This window comes from Phocoena sinus, chromosome 13 (assembly GCF_008692025.1).
Source record: "Phocoena sinus isolate mPhoSin1 chromosome 13, mPhoSin1.pri, whole genome shotgun sequence".
Classification (NCBI taxonomy): domain Eukaryota; kingdom Metazoa; phylum Chordata; class Mammalia; order Artiodactyla; family Phocoenidae; genus Phocoena; species Phocoena sinus.
In genome coordinates this window covers 88,545,938-88,566,437 of record NC_045775.1, presented here as the reverse complement: position 1 = coordinate 88,566,437, position 20,500 = coordinate 88,545,938, and the positions used below count along the sequence as shown (strand labels likewise).

The window sequence follows — 20,500 nt, the reverse complement described above, 5'->3', positions numbered from 1 at the left end:
GGAGCCCAGGAAGGCAGCGAGCCTTTCAAAACATCGCCTGGGCTCTGCCAGCAGGAACGGCTCTTGAGGACGGCTCCTTGTTATCTGTGGAAAAGCTCTCTTTGACTAATCGTGATCATAAGCTGAACGTGAGAGGAGACCTAGTGTATCAACGTGCTACCCGTCTACAAACACGAGGTCATACTGTTTTATTTAATTATAAATCATTAAGGGAAAAGGAAGAGCGTTAGTCCTTTCCTAACGGAGAGAACTGTTTGGGAAAGGTACCGCTTTCTGGAGGTTACTGTAGCAAACTATTACATGCGATTAAATTAAATTGGCGAACGACCTCAGCACAGCACAGGGATACAAAAAAGCAGGAGAGAGCTCTGCCAAGTCACGGTCCCCGGCAGTTAGAGATGCCAACACACAAGGAGAGCACAGGGACTCTGACGGGCAGTCCAGTGCTACTGTGTTTCAAACCAGGTGCCTGCCGGGGAAATCTTAACCACGGCTTTAGAAACTGGGTGGATTTCCATGGCAGTAGAATTACAAATGTGGATGATGTCATGAGTCGCTATTAGAAGGTCAACATGTGTGGTGGTGCCTTTGACGTTGTTTTTACTCCTTCTAATACACAGTAGAGAGAACTTCCACTGGGTGCGTAATCTATGATCACACTATAATTCCAACAGCACACCCGTCACGGTAATTTACACAGGAAGCCACGGATGCTTTAGCTCCAGTCTTCTCTGTAACGGAGACCAGTGGGCGGCAGGAGAGGCTGCGGGAAGTTTTCCCACCTTCCTTCTCGACGCTGGTGCCTTGTCAGGTCTGACGATGGAGAAATAGTAAGTCACACCGCAACGGTGGTTCTTGTCTGGGTACCACCCTTCTCTGTGACCCCGTTCAAGGGGGGCAATGGAAAACTCATGCCGAGACAACAAGGTCTCTCTTTGTCCAACAAAAGCAAGGCTCTGGGTGCCCACGACAAACACATGGAAGCAAAAAAGACAGACAATGAATGGGGGCATTTCTCCCTGGCAATGGGCATACTGACCTCCAACAGTCTCTAGACTACAAATATTAAGTGCCACGGATATGGACGTTCAGAACATAGCTTTGTTGGTGTTTTTACATTAAATAATGCTAGGTACAAACGTTTCCAAGGCAGTAATGTGCCTGACGGGGGAGGAGGCCTGGAAAAGGGTGGTCGGTCCACAGAAGGGCAGCAGGTCTCCCCAGCACGGCTCTCATGGGCCAAGGAGAGCCGAGGGGAGAGGGTTAAAGAGAAACCAACTTTGATTCTATTTAAGGAAGAGCTTTCTAACAATCTGTGTTCTCCCAAAATGGAACTTGGCTGGCTCTGTGGAAGGAGACGTGTGCCCGCAGAGCTGGGGGGCCATCTGTCGGGGCGGGGGAGCCAGCCTGGCACCCACACGAGGACAGGCTGGCTGAGCCAGGCCCCCCGAGTTCTGAGAGGAGCCCTGGGGACTGACTGCCACTCGTGAAAAACCGAACCCTAGCGCCAGATGTGCTGCAGAGCTCAGCTGTCTTCTCGTTCTAAAAACTGAAGGGAGGGATGACGAGCTGTTCCAGGGAATTTGTAGGTAAGTCAGAGGGCCTGCTTCGCCTTATTTCACTCCCCAGCATTCTGTTCCATTTCTGGGTGTTTCATTCTTTACTAGAATCTTGAGAATGTAGTTTTGAAAAAGGATAAGAAGACAAAACAAGTCAACAATGTTGAGCATCTCCAAAAAAAGGTACTTTAGTGGGTGAGAAGCTGAAATTGTAAAAAATAAATAAAATTAAGCGCAGGGCACTCCTAAAGTATTTACCTACTCACGCTTCCCGCATTTCTTAGTCACAGTTAATAGAGAGTTATAAGCACAGGACAACAACGTTTCTTTCAAGTGACATGCTTGGAAAAAACGATAAAGAGGGTCACTTTTGTGAAAAAGAAACAGATTGCTCATGAAAAACGGAATTTCTCCATCAGACAGAATCTACGGTAGCTGGTGTGATTCTCACGCAGGCCAGTGTCTCATTTCTCTCTCCAAGTCGTGAAAATAACCTAACCCACAACACAAAATTACTACCCAGTGCATGAAGGCTTTACTTGGTTTTTTTTGTTTGTTTGTTTGTTTGTTTTTTGCGGTACGCGGGCCTCTCACCGTTGTGGCCTCTCCCGTTGCGGAGCACAGGCTCCGGACGCGCAGGCTCAGCGGCCATGGCTCACGGGCCCAGCCGCTCCGCGGCATGTGGGATCTTCCCGGGCCGGGGCACGAACCCGCGTCCCCTGCATCGGCAGGCGGACTCTCCACCACTGCGCCACCAGGGAAGCCCTTTACTTGGTTTTGAAGAGTCAGTGGCCCCTTCAAGACTTCAGAAAATGAAAGATGAATATTTTGCAACATTCATGACATTCAGAGTTTCATTTTCTTTTCAGGTTTCCTGCCTGTTCCCCTCCCTCAAGTGAAACTAATTCTCTTGTTAGAAATAAAAAGGAAAGCCTCAAGGAAATGTAACGTGGGTGATAACATTGACCTGTTTCAAGAGCAAACTCTTCCGTGATAACCAGCGGTCCCGGGGGCCACCTACATGGTGCTCACAGAAGGAGGCACCGCTGACCTTCAGGAAGTCACCCTCTCGCATCCTCTGCAGGACGTCCACGCAAAGGCGAGATCGGACACCATCACCTTCAGGGGACTCGGGCTCTTTCCCACGTCCGGACACCAGGGAAGGGAACAGGCGCGTGGGAAGAAAGCTGGGCGCCCAGCAGGCCCCCTGCGGGTCACCCTGGCGGCCTCGCATCACACCGCCGCTCGAGTCCCCACCTTAGCTGCCACTGTCCAGGACTGCACCATGAAACGCCACCAGTTTAACAGAAGGAAAAAATTCCCCGGGTGCAAAGTACTTTTTTGCCATCTCCTCCTCTATGTGCAAACACCACACACACACAGGATTTCGTGAGAGAGAAAAAGATTTGATGGGATGACCTGGGCGGACCTGGGGACATGCCCGGAGGTGGTCATTCCATTTCAGGACCCTCCAGAAAGTTGATGCCAGGAGACAGAGACACGCAGGGGGGTCCGAAACACACAGAAAGGCCAGCTCACATAAACCTCCAAACTCGAGAACCTCTAGGAAATGACCAGCCGGATATTTCTGCACTGGATCTCTCAATGTCCAGAGATTTTTTAAAAAGACAAGTAGAAAGATGTCAATATTTAAAACATACCCCTTTTTTTTTTTTTCCTCAAATGCAAATGAAAGAGATGACCTCCACCCCAAGTCCCGCTGAGAAAGCACCAGGCCCCCGCCTTCCAGGCCGGGCCGGGGTCCTGCCGCGCCTGCCACTCACCGAGCGTGTCCTTGAGGTTCTTCACGAGGGAGCCCTTCTTCAGGCTGTTCTTCCTCTCCACGTAGTTGGACGGCACGTAGCCCGTCCTGTTGGCCGCGTTACGCACCCGCCACCAGGTCTTGGAGTCGTCCAGCAGCCACAGGCGCTCGTTCTTCTTGATGTCCAGCTCCTGGTCCTGCTGCGCTGTGTAGTCCCACTTGGCTATGACGATGACCTCCTCTGTCATCTTTCATGGAGTCCTTCTGCCAGCAAAACATTTGGAGAGGCTCATTAGACACCCGGCCGAGCGCCATGGCTGCTGCACCCACGCGGAAAACTACACCCGGACGGCTTTTATTACGGCTCGGCAACCAGCTGTCTCCAGGGTCTCAGATACTCAACCTTAAGATGACCTCCTTCCAACAAGCTTTAGTACGCTGTTTAGAAACGGTGACCTTATAAAGCGAATCTTAATGTTGCACATGGGGAATTCTGCTTCTCTGCTAAAAACAAACAACAACAACAGAAAACTTTCCAAAAAATTCTAAATAACCGTATCACAATTAAACGTGTTCACTAGATTAAGTAACACCAGATCCTTATAGCTGATATCTTTACAACCATTTTCTCAGGATAAGCTGACTTTTATGACCATATTTGATGACCGTGACACACCCAAACCGCAATGTTGGTATCCGGGACTGGATCCTAAAACATGAAAATTAGTGAAATCCAAGTGAAGCTAGTCAATAGTCTACCACTAACCAACGTTAATCTCTCACTTTTGACAAATGTCCCTGGTTAGGTAAGACGTTAGCACTAAGGGAAATTGAGTGCGGGCTGTCAGGAATGCTTTGTACTATCTTTGCAGCTTCTTCATAAATATAAAATTATTCCTGGAACTTGAAACACAGATGTTTATAGCAGCTTCATTCATAACTGCCAAAATTTGGAAGCCATCAAGATGTCCTTCAGTTGGTGATAGACAAATAAACTGTGGTCCATCCAGATAATGGAATATTGCTCAGTGATAGAAACAAATGAGCTGGGCTTCCCTGGTGGTGCAGTGGATAAGAATCCACCTGCCAATGCAGGGGACACGAGTTTGAGCCCTGGTCTGGGAATGTCCCACATGCCGCGGAGCAACTAAGCCCGTGCGCCACAACTACTGAGCCTGCGCTCTAGAGCCTGCGAGCCACAACTACTGAGCCCATGTGCCACAACTACTGAGCCTGTGCTCTAGAGCCCACGAGCCACAACTACTGAGCCCGCGTGCCACAGCTACTGAAGCCTGCGCGCCTAGAGCCTGTGCTCCGCAACAAGAGAAGCCACCGCAGTGAGAAGCCCGCGCACCGCAGGAGAGTAGCCCCCGCTCGCCGCAACTAGAGAAAGCCCGTGCACAGCAACAAAGACCCAATGCAGCCTAAAATTTAAAAAATTTAAAAAAAAACAACACATGAGCTGTGAAGACATGAAGGAACTTCAAATGCACACGACTAAGTGGAAGAAGCCTGTCTGAAAAGGGTGAGACTGTATGATTCTCACAAAGACTCTCTCCTTGACCAAACTTTCGTCAGGCTCCTCTGAATCCTCTTCCCAGACTAGGCCTTGACTACCGTATTTCTGTGTCTGTACTTCCACGTCCATCGCCCAATTTTAGCAAGAACCCTGCTGATCTGGTTCAGCCAGAATCCTCCACCCTCACCCAGGTGATGTCTGACCATCCTGGCCTGCTTTCAGGAAGGACCCTGTTAGGTCAGTGCAGCCAGAATCCCCCCTTACCTCTGATGTTCCCTCTTAGTGGTTTTCCATCCATCTACTCCCCACCCAGCTCCTGGGCTCTAAATCCCCACTCTTCATTCTTGTATGTGGGGTTGAGCCCAATCTCTCTCCCCTATGGCAAAAATCCCTCGGAGTCCTCCCCTGAGTAAAGTCTCCTTAACCGTTCTTTAACAAGTGTCAGTTTTTCTTTAATAATTCCAAGAATATAACATTCTGGAAATGGGAAAACTACAGAGACATTACAAAGATCAGTAGTGGCCAAGGGCACAGGGGAAAGAGGGGTGATTAGGTGCAGCACAGGGATTTTTAGGGCAGTGAGACAATTCTACACGATACTATAGTAGTGGACACGTGTCATGACACATTTGTCAAGACCCATAAAACATTCAATACCAAGAGTGAACCGCAATACAGAATTACTCCAAAATTAAAAGTTTATTAAAAAAATACAGTACACTGCATACCTAGTTAAGTCAATCCTGGAAGTAATAAATAGCAAAGGTATACCTGAACGACTGCAATGAATACGGTTATGAGCTAGTTCGTAACTTCTCGGGTGGAAGATGGGCATTTTTGCAGCAGAAAAATTCAACATTCAGTCCTTTAAATGACTAGAAGTTTATTCAAAACTAGGAAGAGATGAATAATGGAAAGGCTATTGACTCAGATCCCCTTCTTTTCTGACAGAGAGGGGTTCTCATTATTTATAGGGATGGCTTCAGGAAGACAGAGGGGACCTAGCGCACTGACTCCACAAAAGCATGGATCCCATTTTAAAATAACACGACATTCGCTGCTAGAGGCTAAAGACACTTATAAATAATACATGTTCTCCTCTTTCATGAATTAACTTCCAAATTTAGAGATAACAAACCTTTGGGGAAGGAGGAGATGTTTCATAAACCTTAGGCATAACGTACACAATATCTGAGAAGATAGTGTTTACGCAAATCTCATTTCCAAATTGTAGACAATGTTGTTATCTACTTTCAGAAAATCTCAAGTCCACGCGGTATCTCCCTATATACTGAACTCACTGTCAGGTTAGATTTCTGAAGGTCATGAAGGTCGTTTCTCTTTTTACAATAATAATGCGAGGGACCAGAGCAGTAACAGGAATGGGCTTCAGAGAATATTTTATTTGAATACCGGGTTTGTGTCTTAATTACAGTTTCAAAAAGAGATTTGAACAAGAACAGCCCATCACTTAAGACCAGTCAAAACAATTTATAAATTTTCTGCACGACTTAACTACATGAAAAGCAGGTAAGTAAGGCACTGGCTGGGCCTGGTACGTCTCAGTGCACATCGAACAGCACACGGGAGGAAACCTAGAAAATGCTGTGCCCGGCTTCACCCCCCTGGGACCCTCGAGGAGCTGGGCCTGAGCACCCACCGTGTGTCACAGGCCCCAGGTCACGCTGACAGCCCTCCTCACAGGTGCTCTTCCTGGGTCCGGGGCGGGAACTCAGCACCCTGCTCCGTCTGGGGGAGGGTGCTGGAGTACATGGGGGCACTCATTCACTCTGCAAACACCCGCCTTTCAGGAGACAGAGGATCAGAGATTCAGTGCCTTGCTGAGCAACAGAGCCACGGTTTGAGCGCAGGGCTGTGCACCTGTGCTCACTTCTGGGGGGGCTGGGGAGGGGGTGAGAACTCGTGTGGGGTCTTTGACAGGCTTAATCCACCCAGGAAATCTATGACTCTGGGACAGAAGAAAAATAAATTCCAAGCACCTAAAAAATGAGCAGCTGTTCCTTGGACATAACAAAGGGCTTTAAACCTGTTGTAATTGACTTATGAAAGCTTCCCATCAGTATAAAAGCTTCAGGAGTCCATCAAATCAACAACCACCCCACACCAGGGATCACAGCCCTCCATCAACAGCCACCCCACCCAGGGATCACAGTCTCCCATCAACAACCACCTCCCCCAGGGATCACAGTCTCCCATCAACAACCACCTCCCCCAGGGATCACAGTCTCCCATCAACAACCACCCCACCCAGGGATCACAGTCCCCGGTCAACAACCACTTCCCCCAGGGATCACAGCTCCCCATCAACAACCACCCCACCCAGGGATCACAGCCCCCGTCAACAACCACCCCACCCAGGGATCACAGTCCCCGGTCAACAACCACCTCCCCCAGGGACCACAGCCCCCCGTCAACAACCACCCCACCCAGGGATCACAGCCCCCCGTCAACAACCACCTTCCCCAGGGATCACAGCTCCCCGTCAATAACCACCCCACCCAGGGATCACAGCCACCCATCAACAACCACCCCACCCAGGGATCACAGCCCCCCGTCAACAACCACCTCCCCCAGGGACCACAGCCCCCCGTCAACAACCACCCCAACCCAGGGATCACAGTCTCCCATCAACAACCACCCCACCCAGGGATCACAGTCTCCCGTCAACAACCACCTCCCCCAGGGATCACAGCTCCCCGTCAACAACCACCTCCCCCAGGGATCACAGTCCCCGGTCAACAACCACCTCCCCCAGGGATCACATCACAGTCTCCCATCAACAACCACCACACCCAGGGATCACAGCCTCCCATCAACAACCACCCCAACCAGGGATCACAGTCTCCCATCAACAACCACCACACCCAGGGATCACAGCCTCCCATCAACAACCACCTCCCCCAGGGATCACAGCCCCCTGTCAACAACCACCACACCCAGGAATCACAGGCCCCCATCAACAACCACCCCACCCAGGGATCACAGTCTCCCGTCAACAACCACCTCCCCCAGGGATCACAGCCCCCTGTCAACAACCACCCCACCCAGGAATCACAGCCCCCCGTCCACAACCACCCCACCCAGGGATCACAGTCTCTCGTCAACAACCACCTCCCCCAGGGACCACAGTCTCCCATCAACAACCACCTCCCCCAGGGATCACAGCCCCCCCGTCAACAACCACCCCACCCAGGGAATCACAGTCTCTCGTCAACAACCACCTCCCCCAGGGACCACAGTCTCCCATCAACAACCACCTCCCCCAGGGATCACAGTCTCCCATCAACAACCACCTCCCCCAGGGATCACAGTCTCCCATCAACAACCACCCCACCCAGGGATCACAGTCCCCGGTCAACAACCACTTCCCCCAGGGATCACAGCTCCCCATCAACAACCACCCCACCCAGGGATCAGAGCCCCCGTCAACAACCACCTCCCCCAGGGACCACAGCCCCCCGTCAACAACCACCCCAACCCAGGGATCACAGTCTCCCATCAACAACCACCCCACCCAGGGATCACAGCCTCCCGTCAACAACCACCTCCCCCAGGGATCACAGCTCCCCGTCAACAACCACCTCCCCCAGGGATCACAGTCCCCGGTCAACAACCACCTCCCCCAGGGATCACAGTCTCCCATCAACAACCACCACACCCAGGGATCACAGCCTCCCATCAACAACCACCCCACCCAGGGATCACAGTCTCCCGTCAACAACCACCTCCCCCAGGGATCACAGCTCCCCGTCAACAACCACCTCCCCCAGGGATCACAGTCCCCGGTCAACAACCACCTCCCCCAGGGATCACAGTCTCCCATCAACAACCACCCCACCCAGGGATCACAGCCCCCTGTCAACAACCACCCCACCCAGGAATTACAGGCCCCCGTCAACAACCACCCCACCCAGGGATCACAGTCTCCCGTCAACAACCACCTCCCCCAGGGATCACAGCCCCCTGTCAACAACCACCCCACCCAGGAATCACAGCCCCCCGTCCACAACCACCCCACCCAGGGATCACAGTCTCTCGTCAACAACCACCTCCCCCAGGGACCACAGTCTCCCATCAACAACCACCTCCCCCAGGGATCACAGCCCCCCCGTCAACAACCACCCCACCCAGGGAATCACAGTCTCTCGTCAACAACCACCTCCCCCAGGGACCACAGTCTCCCATCAACAACCACCTCCCCCAGGGATCACAGTCTCCCATCAACAACCACCTCCCCCAGGGATCACAGTCTCCCATCAACAACCACCCCACCCAGGGATCACAGTCCCCGGTCAACAACCACTTCCCCCAGGGATCACAGCTCCCCATCAACAACCACCCCACCCAGGGATCACAGCCCCCGTCAACAACCACCTCCCCCAGGGACCACAGCCCCCCGTCAACAACCACCCCAACCCAGGGATCACAGTCTCCCATCAACAACCACCCCACCCAGGGATCACAGTCTCCCGTCAACAACCACCTCCCCCAGGGATCACAGCTCCCCGTCAACAACCACCTCCCCCAGGGATCACAGTCTCCCATCAACAACCACCACACCCAGGGATCACAGCCTCCCATCAACAACCACCCCACCCAGGGATCACAGTCTCCCGTCAACAACCACCTCCCCCAGGGATCACAGCTCCCCGTCAACAACCACCTCCCCCAGGGATCACAGTCCCCGGTCAACAACCACCTCCCCCAGGGATCACAGTCTCCCATCAACAACCACCCCACCCAGGGATCACAGCCCCCTGTCAACAACCACCCCACCCAGGAATCACAGGCCCCCGTCAACAACCACCCCACCCAGGGATCACAGTCTCCCGTCAACAACCACCTCCCCCAGGGATCACAGCCCCCTGTCAACAACCACCCCACCCAGGAATCACAGCCCCCCGTCCACAACCACCCCACCCAGGGATCACAGTCTCTCGTCAACAACCACCTCCCCCAGGGACCACAGTCTCCCATCAACAACCACCTCCCCCAGGGATCACAGTCTCTCGTCAACAACCACCTCCCCCAGGGATCACAGCCCCCCCGTCAACAACCACCCCACCCAGGGAATCACAGTCTCTCGTCAACAACCACCTCCCCCAGGGACCACAGTCTCCCATCAACAACCACCTCCCCCAGGGATCACAGTCTCTCGTCAACAACCACCTCCCCCAGGGACCACAGTCTCCCATCAACGACCACGTCACCCCAGCGAAGGCTGCCAACCACCAAGCTCTATCCCAGCACCTCTGAAGGACAGCCAATGAGGACGCCTCACTCGAGTACAGTCCACCAATCAACAACCTGCTCACTTCAGCGCTTCGCATGTCATGTCAGCCAATCAACAGCTGTCCCGATGTCCTAAGCCGCACCCGCAGTTAAGGGGCAACCAAATCCTTGAGAACTTCCGCCTCAGATACTCAGCAGACACCGAGCTGGTGGTCCGAAAACTTCCTGAGCCGGGCTGGGTGGGGGCCGAGCGGGCAGCCAGCGCCCTGCGTGAAGGCGGATGCGGTCAGCGTCCCTTAGGGCCCCGCTGTGGACCAGGAGAGGAGAGCCGCGTGGACGGGGACACGGGCTGGGGGCTGCACGACCCGGTGGTTGAGGGAGGGACGGGATGTGAGGGCCGTGCTCAGGACGGGGCAGGAACGCAGGGCTAAGGAGGAGGAGAAAGTGACTCCGGAAGTGCCTTAGAATAAAACCGCGCGTGCTTTCTCTCCTGCTTGTGGCGAGTCAGCGCACAGGAGCAGGTGCAGCAAGACCCCCGCCCCGCCCCCCAGCACCCGGGCCCCAGACCCCACGGCCTCCCCTCGGACGCCCATCCTGGAGGGAGCCGTGCGGGAGGCGAGAGTTGGGGGCTCCACCCGAGGCCCCGGGAAACTGCTCCACGAGCCCAGCCGGAGCGGTTCCTTTCAGTCACGAGCACTTTGCTATGAGCGTAGGACGGACTGCAATAGGAAGAGGCTGGAGCCGAAACAAGATTATTCCACAACAGAAAGGAGAGTACAACTGACTTAAATTACTAATATGGAAAAGCTGTAACAGAGGAAAGTCTGAAAAAGTACATTCTGACCACTGAAGCTTTAAGTCAGAAATGGGATTCTGATTTAGTCTAAGAATCGCAGAGGTCAGATGCAAAGCATAATGCACGTTTATCCCTCCAGTTTGGGCAGTTCAAGAAAATCTATTTTTTGCCTTCATTAACTAAGCTAGTTATCACCCACCTAAAGACAACAGAAGGAAGAGCCACGAATTTAATACTTTATAGCCAGATCATGTCTCATGTCACGTGACCAGTTTGCAATAGAGCTTAGCAGGAACCCCATGTTATACTGAATAAAAGAAATTCTCAGAAAACCTAACATGATAAGCTGCTTTTCCAAGTCTTAGATGGAAGAAGATTTTTTAAAAAACCCAAACAGACTAGAATAGCTATAAAAACTTTCTCGGCCCAGTAGTTGTCACTTAACTCCTAAAATAATATCAATCCTATTCTGGGACTCTCTTTCTAAAAAGGATCCCCTTAACTGCGTCTTGCCGGTTTATGACTGGGTTACATAATCCTCCTAATAGCCAACACCCCAGAATGCTCACAGGTACTTCCAAAGGGGTCATGGGGACCAAGTCGAACCACTCGGTCATAACTGCAAACAGAAAACATTAGTCAAGAATCGGGGGTTCGACGCTTAGCTGAGCCATTTGTGCGTCCTCCTTGGCCTTCAGCTTATTCTGTAAAATGGGAACAGCAATATTTGCCTCGCCTCAGAAGATACTTTGGGTGCTCGGAAGCAGCCTGATAATGCCGTGTTTAAGGGATCGGGGTTTTGTGTCATATGGGCCGGGGTTAGAGTCCTCTGTGCACCTTAGCCCAGCTGCCCTTCTGTCACATGAGGTAAGAACAGCACCTCACCTGGGAGCTTGTGAAGACAGCTCCGAGCCCCCTGCCCACACAGAGAGACTCAGAACGGAAACCACAGTCAGAAAGGAAGTGCTGTGTGCACTGCAGCACACGTGGTCAGTGTAGGGGGCGGGGCGGGGGGGTTGGTCCAGTCCTAGTGGCCCCTCCCTCCCTCCCTTCTCTTCCTTCCTTCCATCAGGCTCTCCTGAGCAGCAGATATGCTTCCAGGGCACCGGGGTTCCCTGGAGAGTGTACAGACCCAGGGTCTACTCTCTTGTGATTCAAGCCCCAGGCACAGAAGCACCTCTCCAGAGACCCCTCCCCTTCCCTCCCCATCTAAGTGCCACTGCCCAGGGTCTCCTCCCCAGAGGTCATCAGTGGACGACCTACGGCTGTCCTTCCCCCAGAGCACTTGCATCACCTGAGGTCACCTGCTCACTGTGTGGGACACCCTGTTAAGTGCTGACAGTGGTTGCTGAGGCTTCAGCCGCCCGGTTTAATGGGGAGGTGAAGGGAGACTGATGACTCAAAGTGAACGTATTCAATACATCTGCCTCATTCATCCTTCTACGGACGGACCAATCTAGCTGGCCTCAGGGAAGACCAGGCTCATACGGCTTTAAAAAAACTGCCAATCCCACTGTGTAACAGAAACCTTACATGGATGGAATACCATTTATTGAATTCAATTCAAAACAGAGACAGAACAGGTGTAACATTTTACCTCTAGGATGTTAACTCGGAATTTCAGAAAAATACCTGTGTGTACACATGGATACAGACTATCAAAATACAGAGCTATGAGCAAATAACTGGTTTAGAGAAGAACCAGGTAAGAAAAGAGAATGACTACATGGAAAAAAAAAAAAAAAGTCAAACTTGCCGTGATTTTCAACATACAGTCTGAATTACTCCAATAATACAATCTACTTCAAGATGAGTCGAGGATTCTTCTTTGTACTGTCTCATGCCTTCGAGGCAGTCAACCAATTATTATGGAAACTCACTCAAACAGAGGTTTTCTGTAGATGCAGTTGGAAGAATAATAGCCCAGCCCCCCAAAGAGGTCCACATCCTCCTACCTGGAACCTGTGAATATGTCACGCTACATGGCATAGGGGAATTAAGGTCAGCTCATCTTGAGGGAGTATCCCGGGGGGCCCGGAGTGACCACAGAGCCCCCATGAGTGGGAAAGGAGACAGAAGAGTCAAGGAGGGAGCTGCCAGGATGAGGGCAGCCCCTAGCAGCTGGAAGAAGCAAGGAACAGGCCCTCCCCTGGAGCCTCCAGAAAGTACGAGGCCCTGTGCAACTTTGACTTAGCCCTGTGAGACCTGGGTGGGACTTGTGACCTCCAGAACTGGGAGAGAATACAGCAGCCGCAGAAAACCAACGCAGTGAGCAATTGTGCTAAGGTCACTCCAAACAAGGAACACTTTCTATGTTTTCCCTCATTTCTCACCGTGTTTTCCTCCCTTGGTTCTTATTTGCAAACACTTCAAAATAGTACACTTGCATTAAGGAGACCCACTCAAAGAAACAGTCTCAGAAGAAGCTTTAAAAGACCTTATAAATTCTTGATGGAAGTTTCAGGTCGTGTTGTAGATAAAAGACTTTACAGAGGCCAACGAATTTGACAGGAGTTGGCAGGAACCTGTGGTGTCCTGGGGGGGACAGAAAGGTCAGTTGGTGGCTTTGTACAAGCAGTATCACTGATTACAGCTGATAAGCTTCAACTTTAAGTAGGACACAATGTGGAATCTCATGGCTGTTTCAACTCTCAGCAAGTTAATTAACGTGTGACAGGGGTCAAGGTCTTACCACGTCCCTGAGGCACAAAAATACACCAAGTATAAAAGAGAAAATAAACAACAGAGCAGGCTTGGCACTCCATCACAGGAGGAGCCGCCAACTCCCCTCGTGCCCGCTGGGCTGTTTCCTAAGTGTGAGCTCATCCGAGGTCTACAGACACCCTCTGAAACAGAGAGGATCTATACACATACTGAATGAATGATGAAACTGGGGCTTCGAGATATCAAATAACTCGTCCAAATCCACAGGCTAGAAAGTGCCTGTGCTGGGATGCAAACCCATGAGAACTGTCTCATCCCAAAGCCTGAGCTTCCTTCCTCTTGCAGCTGGTAGAGTCCTGGGTAGCAGAATTTTGCAGCATGGCCCAAAAGAAGAAATCCCAAGGGTAAGGTGGGTGCCAATAAACAAAAACTGAGTTTCAATTTCATTTTGATAAATTTCATCAGTGAAAACACCTGCGGGAAAGAGCAGTAGTTCCTGATCTTCCAGGTCTGATCTGGGAAGAGCCTCACTGGTGTTTTAACATTTTACTTGAGGAGAGGCCAAGGAAGCCCAGCCGAAGTTGAAGGGTAAACTTTCCCGATTTCAAAACACAGGGTCAGGGCTCCCCTGGTGGCGCAGTGGTTGAGAGTCCGCCTGCGGATGCAGGGGACGCGGGTTCGTGCCCCGGTCCGGGAGGATCCCACATGCCGCGGAGCGGCTGGGCCCGTGAGCCATGGCCGCTGAGCCTGCGCGTCCGGAGCCTGTGCTCCGCAACGGGAGAGGCCGCAACAGTGAGAGGCCCGCGTACCTAAACAAAAACAAAAACAAAACCCCCCCACAGGGTCAAAGAGCTCCATTCCTCACGCCCTTCCCTCTGGGGGTGTGCGGGGGGCGGGGAAGCCCATCTGTCCTGCTGTCGCCTGTCTTGCTGCCACCCTGAGCAGAGGCCTCCTTCCTGCAGCCGCTCCTGCTGGGCGTGGCTGAACGGTACAGGGCAGAGGCTTCCGAGTCTCTAAGACCCCAGCGACCTTTGCTCCGTGCGTTATTCTGGAGAAGGTCTTTTTATGATTTTTCTAACTTTGTTGGATCACAGTCAAAGGCTGTGGCCTGTACAGTCTCGGTCTTTGAGTCTGGAAAGGTCTCCTCTGTGGGCACCGATGGGAGCCATTCCTGGGAATGTTCCTCTCTGGTCGGAGGAGGCCAGGAATGGGAGATCCAGGCTCAGCACCTACCAGTGAGTGACCCTGGGGGGAAGCTGCTTAACCTCCGACCTCCGTTTTTGTCTGCAGACATCAGGATGAAATGAGACAATCACAGGAAGTACCCGATACCTGGTCAGTGCTGGATAAATGTTAGACATCCCCGCTCTACCTGTGTCTGTGTGACGCCCAGTGGCAGGTCTCACTGGACCATAATTCTATTTCTGATTTTTTGAGGAAGCACCATATCACCTGCACCAGTTTGCACTCCCACCAGCAGTGCACAAGGGTTCCAGTTTCTCCACACCCTCACCAACACTTGTCGTTCTGCTTTTTGGTAGCAGACATTCTACTGGGTGTGATGAGGTACACAAAATTTCCTAAATGAACTTTCTTGAACAGGATTTGTTAGTGGATGGCAATTCTCAATAAAGACCAAATTTTATACTTTTATTACAAATCTAGGGTTTCTGCTGCACCCTCTCCCCATCTTTTATAAAGTGAATTTCTACCATTAATTCATCCTTACTGCCAGGATCAGCGCTTCCCTCCCGCCCCAAATTAAATCACATTAGAAAAATACCTTAAAACATGAGTCAGTGTTCAAGAGATAATCACCCAGCAACTCATTTTACTATGTGAAATGCCTGGACAAAACCAGTATTCCAGAGACTAGCCTGTAAGTCAATACAACTCACTAGCACCTAGGAAATTTTACAGAAGAAATAGGACTGGGGACTCTGTTGTTTCAGCTAGAATCTGGGAAATACTATTTTTCCACATAATTTACTGCTCAAGCCATGGAGTTCCTATTCTGCTAAGTTTTGCTAACCTCTCTCAATTTCCTCCTGGGTGTCTTAGACTTTCATCACACTGGGAGGAAGGTCACGAACATTAGGTAACAGCCAAGCACCATCATTTTGGAGAATCACAGTCAATTTAATAAGCCAATTTTATTATATGGTATTAACTGTAAAACAAATGAAAGTCCATAAAACTGCACTGCACTTGGAATCAACACTGCCTTACACCAACCTGGAAGACATCACAGTTAATGGAGTGATGGGGAAAACACCAGCAGTGGGAAGATGTCCCCAAAAGTCACAGTCACAGAGACAGAGCAGAAGAGTGGCTGCCAGGGGCTGCGGGGAGGGGGAAACAGGGAGAGGTTGGTAAAAGGGTACAGTAGAAGCTTTCAGCTATAAATGAATAAGCTCTGAGGATCTAACGTAAAACATGGTGACTACAGTTGATAACGCTGTATTGTATAATAGAAATTTGCTGAGAGTAGAACTTAAATGTTCTCACCAAAAAAAGATAAACATGTGAGGTGACAGATGTGCTAATTAACTAGATGGGGAGAATACTTTCCCAATGTATACCTATATCAAATCACCACCATGTACACTTTAAATATCTTATAATTTTGTCAATTATACCTTGATAAGGCTGAAATTTTAAAAAGAAAAAAAAGGAAAAATACCCATTTTTGAAAATGGACATTGATATCTTTGGTGAAACCTGACCTTCCTCTAAAACGTCAAGAGAGCATGAAGTATTTTCAGACAATACCACTGCTCCCGAAGTAAACAAACAGCCCTCTGTCACTGTATTTAGGGGTTTATTAAGGCTTGCTATTTTTTTCTACAACCATGAAAGTAGTTGTAACTTCTGTAAACACCTGGTTCATAAACATATCACAGTATAAATGTCATGAGCTTCCTTGAATCACGCTAACCAATTCAGCTACACTATTGGATACCTGACCTTTTTCCTGGCTACCTTATTATTCGGGATCCCCTGCCTAATTACGAAACTTACAAGGGTAAAAGAAGCAGAGTGATTTACAAAACACACTCCCTGTGATCTGGGTCTCCTAGCATTCAAATATGACTAAGCTGTCACAATCATTCGTTCTTCAGATGTATGGGGTTTATGCCCACATTCCTACACATTCTGGTTTAGATTTTCCTATTTCATGGGAAAGGTAATTACAGAAAGCCCCTCTGTTCCTCACTCTGGGGACAAGGACCCGCACCCATCATGCTCAGCAGGGCAGGGACCCAGTTCCTGAGAAGGGACCTGAGCTACTCTGGTTTAATTACTAAACAGACACCTCTACAAATTCTAGAGAGATAAACGCTAACATTTATCCCAAATGTACGCTTCTTTTAAGGAAATCTTCCCTATCGTTCAAGAAAACAATGAGGAAATAAAGATTTCTAGCATCTGTACGCGATTTTTTAAAATAAATTTTATTTTTTAGAACTCTTTAGTTTCCCCTATTTTTAACACCTTCCATTACTACGATACATTTGTTACAATTAATAAACCAATATCGATACACTAACTGGAGTCCACAGTTTACTCAGGCCTCCTAAGGTGTTTCCCTAATGTCTTTTTCTGTCCCAGGATCCCATCCGGGACACCACCTTGCCTTGACTCGTCACGTCTCCCGAAGCCTCCTCTCTGCGTGACAGTTTTGCAGACTTCCCTTGTTCTGATGACCCTCCGTTTTTGAGGAGGGCCAGGCAGGTGTTCTGCACGATGTCCCTCGGGTGGAATCTGTCTGATGTCTTTCTCCCCACAAGGGTTGGGCTCCGGGCTTTGGGGAGGAGACCACAGGGGTGAAAGCCCACAGTCCCTGCATTGTCTCGGGGTGCCTGCTGTCACTGTGACCGCCCCCTGGGCTGACCCCGTCACCTGGCTGAGTCCTGACTGTCCGGTTTCCTCCTGCAAAGTCCTTCTTCTCCTCTTCCCCCCACCCCGTGCTTTGGGGAAGGAGGCTCTGAGCACAGCCCACGGTTGCCGTGGGGGTGACGCTCCACCTCCTTGACGGACAGGATCTGCAGAAATTATCTGGGATTCTGCCTGGGAGATCTGCCTCTTCCTCTCCATTTTTAGATTTATTCCATCATTTATTCATATTAGTATAAACATTTATTTTATACTTTGAGCTACAACCAATACTTCTTATTTATTTTGTTGCTCAAATTGTGCTAACTTTGGCTATTGGGAGCTATTTTCGTTGGCTCCTGTGTCCCTGTGACATACCCTGTCATTGCAAGTGTGTGTCTGTGTGCGTGAATTTGTGTGAGTCTGTGTGTTTGTGTGAATTTGTGTGTGTGTTTGTATGTCTGTGTATGTGCGTGTGAATTTGTATGAGTTTGTGTGTGTCTATGTGTGTCTGTATGTGTAATTGTGTGTTTTTGTATGTGTGTGTGTGTTTTTATATGTGTTTCTGTGTGTGTATGTGAGTTTGTGTGTCTGTGTTTTTGTGTGTGTGTCTGTGTGAGTTTGTGTGTCTGTGTTTTTATATGTGTATGTGAATTTGTGTGTCCGTGTTTTTGTATATATGTGTACATGTGTGAGTTTGTGTGTGTTTTTGTGTGTGTGTCTGTGTGTGTATGTGTGAGTTTGTGTGTCTGTGTTTTTGTGTGTGTGTCTGTGTGAGTTTGTGTGTCTGTGTTTTTATATGTGTATGTGAATTTGTGTGTCCGTGTTTTTGTATATATGTGTACATGTGTGAGTTTGTGTTTTTGTGTGTGTGTCTGTGTGTGTATGTGAGTTTGTGTGTCTGTGTTTTTGTGTGTGTGTCTGTGTGAGTTTGTGTGTCTGTGTTTTTATATGTGTATGTGAATTTGTGTGTCCGTGTTTTTGTATATATGTGTACATGTGTGAGTTTGTGTGTGTTTTTGTGTGTGTGTCTGTGTGTGTATGTGAGTTTGTGTGTCTGTGTTTTTGTGTGTGTGTCTGTGTGAGTTTGTGTGTCTGTGTTTCTGTGTGTGTGTCTGTGTGAGTTTGTGTGTCTGTGTTTTTATATGTGTATGTGAATTTGTGTGTCCGTGTTTTTGTATATATGTGTACATGTGTGAGTTTGTGTGTGTTTTTTTGTGTGTGTCTGTGTGTGTATGTGAGTTTGTGTGTCTGTGTTTCTGTGTGTGTGTCTGTGTGAGTTTGTGTGTCTGCGTTTTTATATGTGTATGTGAATTTGTGTGTCCGTGTTTTTGTATATATGTGTACATGTGTGAGTTTGTGTGTGTTTTTGTGTGTGTGTCTGTGTGTGTATGTGAGTTTGTGTGTCTGTGTTTCTGTGTGTGTGTCTGTGTGAGTTTGTGTGTCTGTGTTTTTATATGTGTATGTGAATTTGTGTGTCCGTGTTTTTGTATATATGTGTACATGTGTGAGTTTGTGTGTGTTTTTGTGTGTGTGTCTGTGTGTGTATGTGAGTTTGTGTGTCTGTGTTTTTGTGTGTGTGTCTGTGTGAGTTTGTGTGTCTGTGTTTTTATATGTGTATGTGAATTTGTGTGTCCGTGTTTTTGTATATATGTGTACATGTGTGAGTTTGTGTGTGTTTTTGTGTGTGTGTCTGTGTGTGTATGTGTGAGTTTGTGTGTCTGTGTTTTTGTGTGTGTGTCTGTGTGAGTTTGTGTGTCTGTGTTTTTATATGTGTATGTGAATTTGTGTGTCCGTGTTTTTGTATATATGTGTACATGTGTGAGTTTGTGTGTGTTTTTGTGTGTGTGTCTGTGTGTGTATGTGAGTTTGTGTGTCTGTGTTTTTGTGTGTGTGTCTGTGTGAGTTTGTGTGTCTGTGTTTCTGTGTGTGTGTCTGTGTGAGTTTGTGTGTCTGTGTTTTTATATGTGTATGTGAATTTGTGTGTCCGTGTTTTTGTATATATGTGTACATGTGTGAGTTTGTGTGTGTTTTTGTGTGTGTGTCTGTGTGTGTATGTGAGTTTGTGTGTCTGTGTTTCTGTGTGTGTGTCTGTGTGAGTTTGTGTGTCTGTGTTTTTATATGTGTATGTGAATTTGTGTGTCCGTGTTTTTGTATATATGTGTACATGTGTGAGTTTGTGTGTGTTTTTGTGTGTGTGTCTGTGTGTGTATGTGAGTTTGTGTGTCTGTGTTTTTGTGTGTGTGTCTGTGTGAGTTTGTGTGTCTGTGTTTTTATATGTGTATGTGAATTTGTGTGTCCGTGTTTTTGTATATATGTGTACATGTGTGAGTTTGTGTGTGTTTTTGTGTGTGTGTCTGTGTGTGTATGTGTGAGTTTGTGTGTCTGTGTTTTTGTGTGTGTGTCTGTGTGAGTTTGTGTGTCTGTGTTTTTATATGTGTATGTGAATTTGTGTGTCCGTGTTTTTGTATATATGTGTACATGTGTGAGTTTGTGTGTGTTTTTGTGTGTGTGTCTGTGTGTGTATGTGAGTTTGTGTGTCTGTGTTTTTGTGTGTGTGTCTGTGTGAGTTTGTGTGTCTGTGTTTTTATATGTGTATGTGAATTTGTGTGTCCGTGTTTTTGTATATATGTGTACATGTGTGAGTTTGTGTGTGTTTTTGTGTGTGTGTCTGTGTGTGTATGTGTGAGTTTGTGTGTCTGTGTTTTTGTGTGTGTGTCTGTGTGAGTTTGTGTGTCTGTGTTTTTATATGTGTATGTGAATTTGTGTGTCCGTGTTTTTGTATATATGTGTACATGTGTGAGTTTGTGTGTGTTTTTGTGTGTGTGTCTGTGTGTGTATGTGTGAGTTTGTGTGTCTGTGTTTTTGTGTGTGTGTCTGTGTGAGTTTGTGTGTCTGTGTTTTTATATGTGTATGTGAATTTGTGTGTCCGTGTTTTTGTATATATGTGTACATGTGTGAGTTTGTGTGTGTTTTTGTGTGTGTGTCTGTGTGTGTATGTGTGAGTTTGTGTGTCTGTGTTTTTGTGTGTGTGTCTGTGTGAGTTTGTGTGTCTGTGTTTTTATATGTGT

The 20,500-nt window shown here is 48.9% G+C and overlaps 1 protein-coding gene across 7 annotated transcripts in view; it reads right to left on the bottom strand.

The window, feature by feature from the left end:
• NCK2 (NCK adaptor protein 2) overlaps nucleotides 1–20,500 on the bottom strand; it is a 136,239-nt gene that overhangs the window by 33,287 nt on the left and 82,452 nt on the right. For 6 of the 7 annotated variants that reach the window (XM_032651981.1, XM_032651987.1, XM_032651985.1 and 3 more), the window contains exon 3: nucleotides 3,344–3,585. In XM_032651981.1, coding sequence (XP_032507872.1) covers nucleotides 3,344–3,569 — 226 coding nt within the window. In that variant the 5' untranslated portion in view covers nucleotides 3,570–3,585. The remainder of the gene's footprint in view (nucleotides 1–3,343; nucleotides 3,586–20,500) is intronic. The other variant, XM_032651986.1, reaches the window with a different exon arrangement.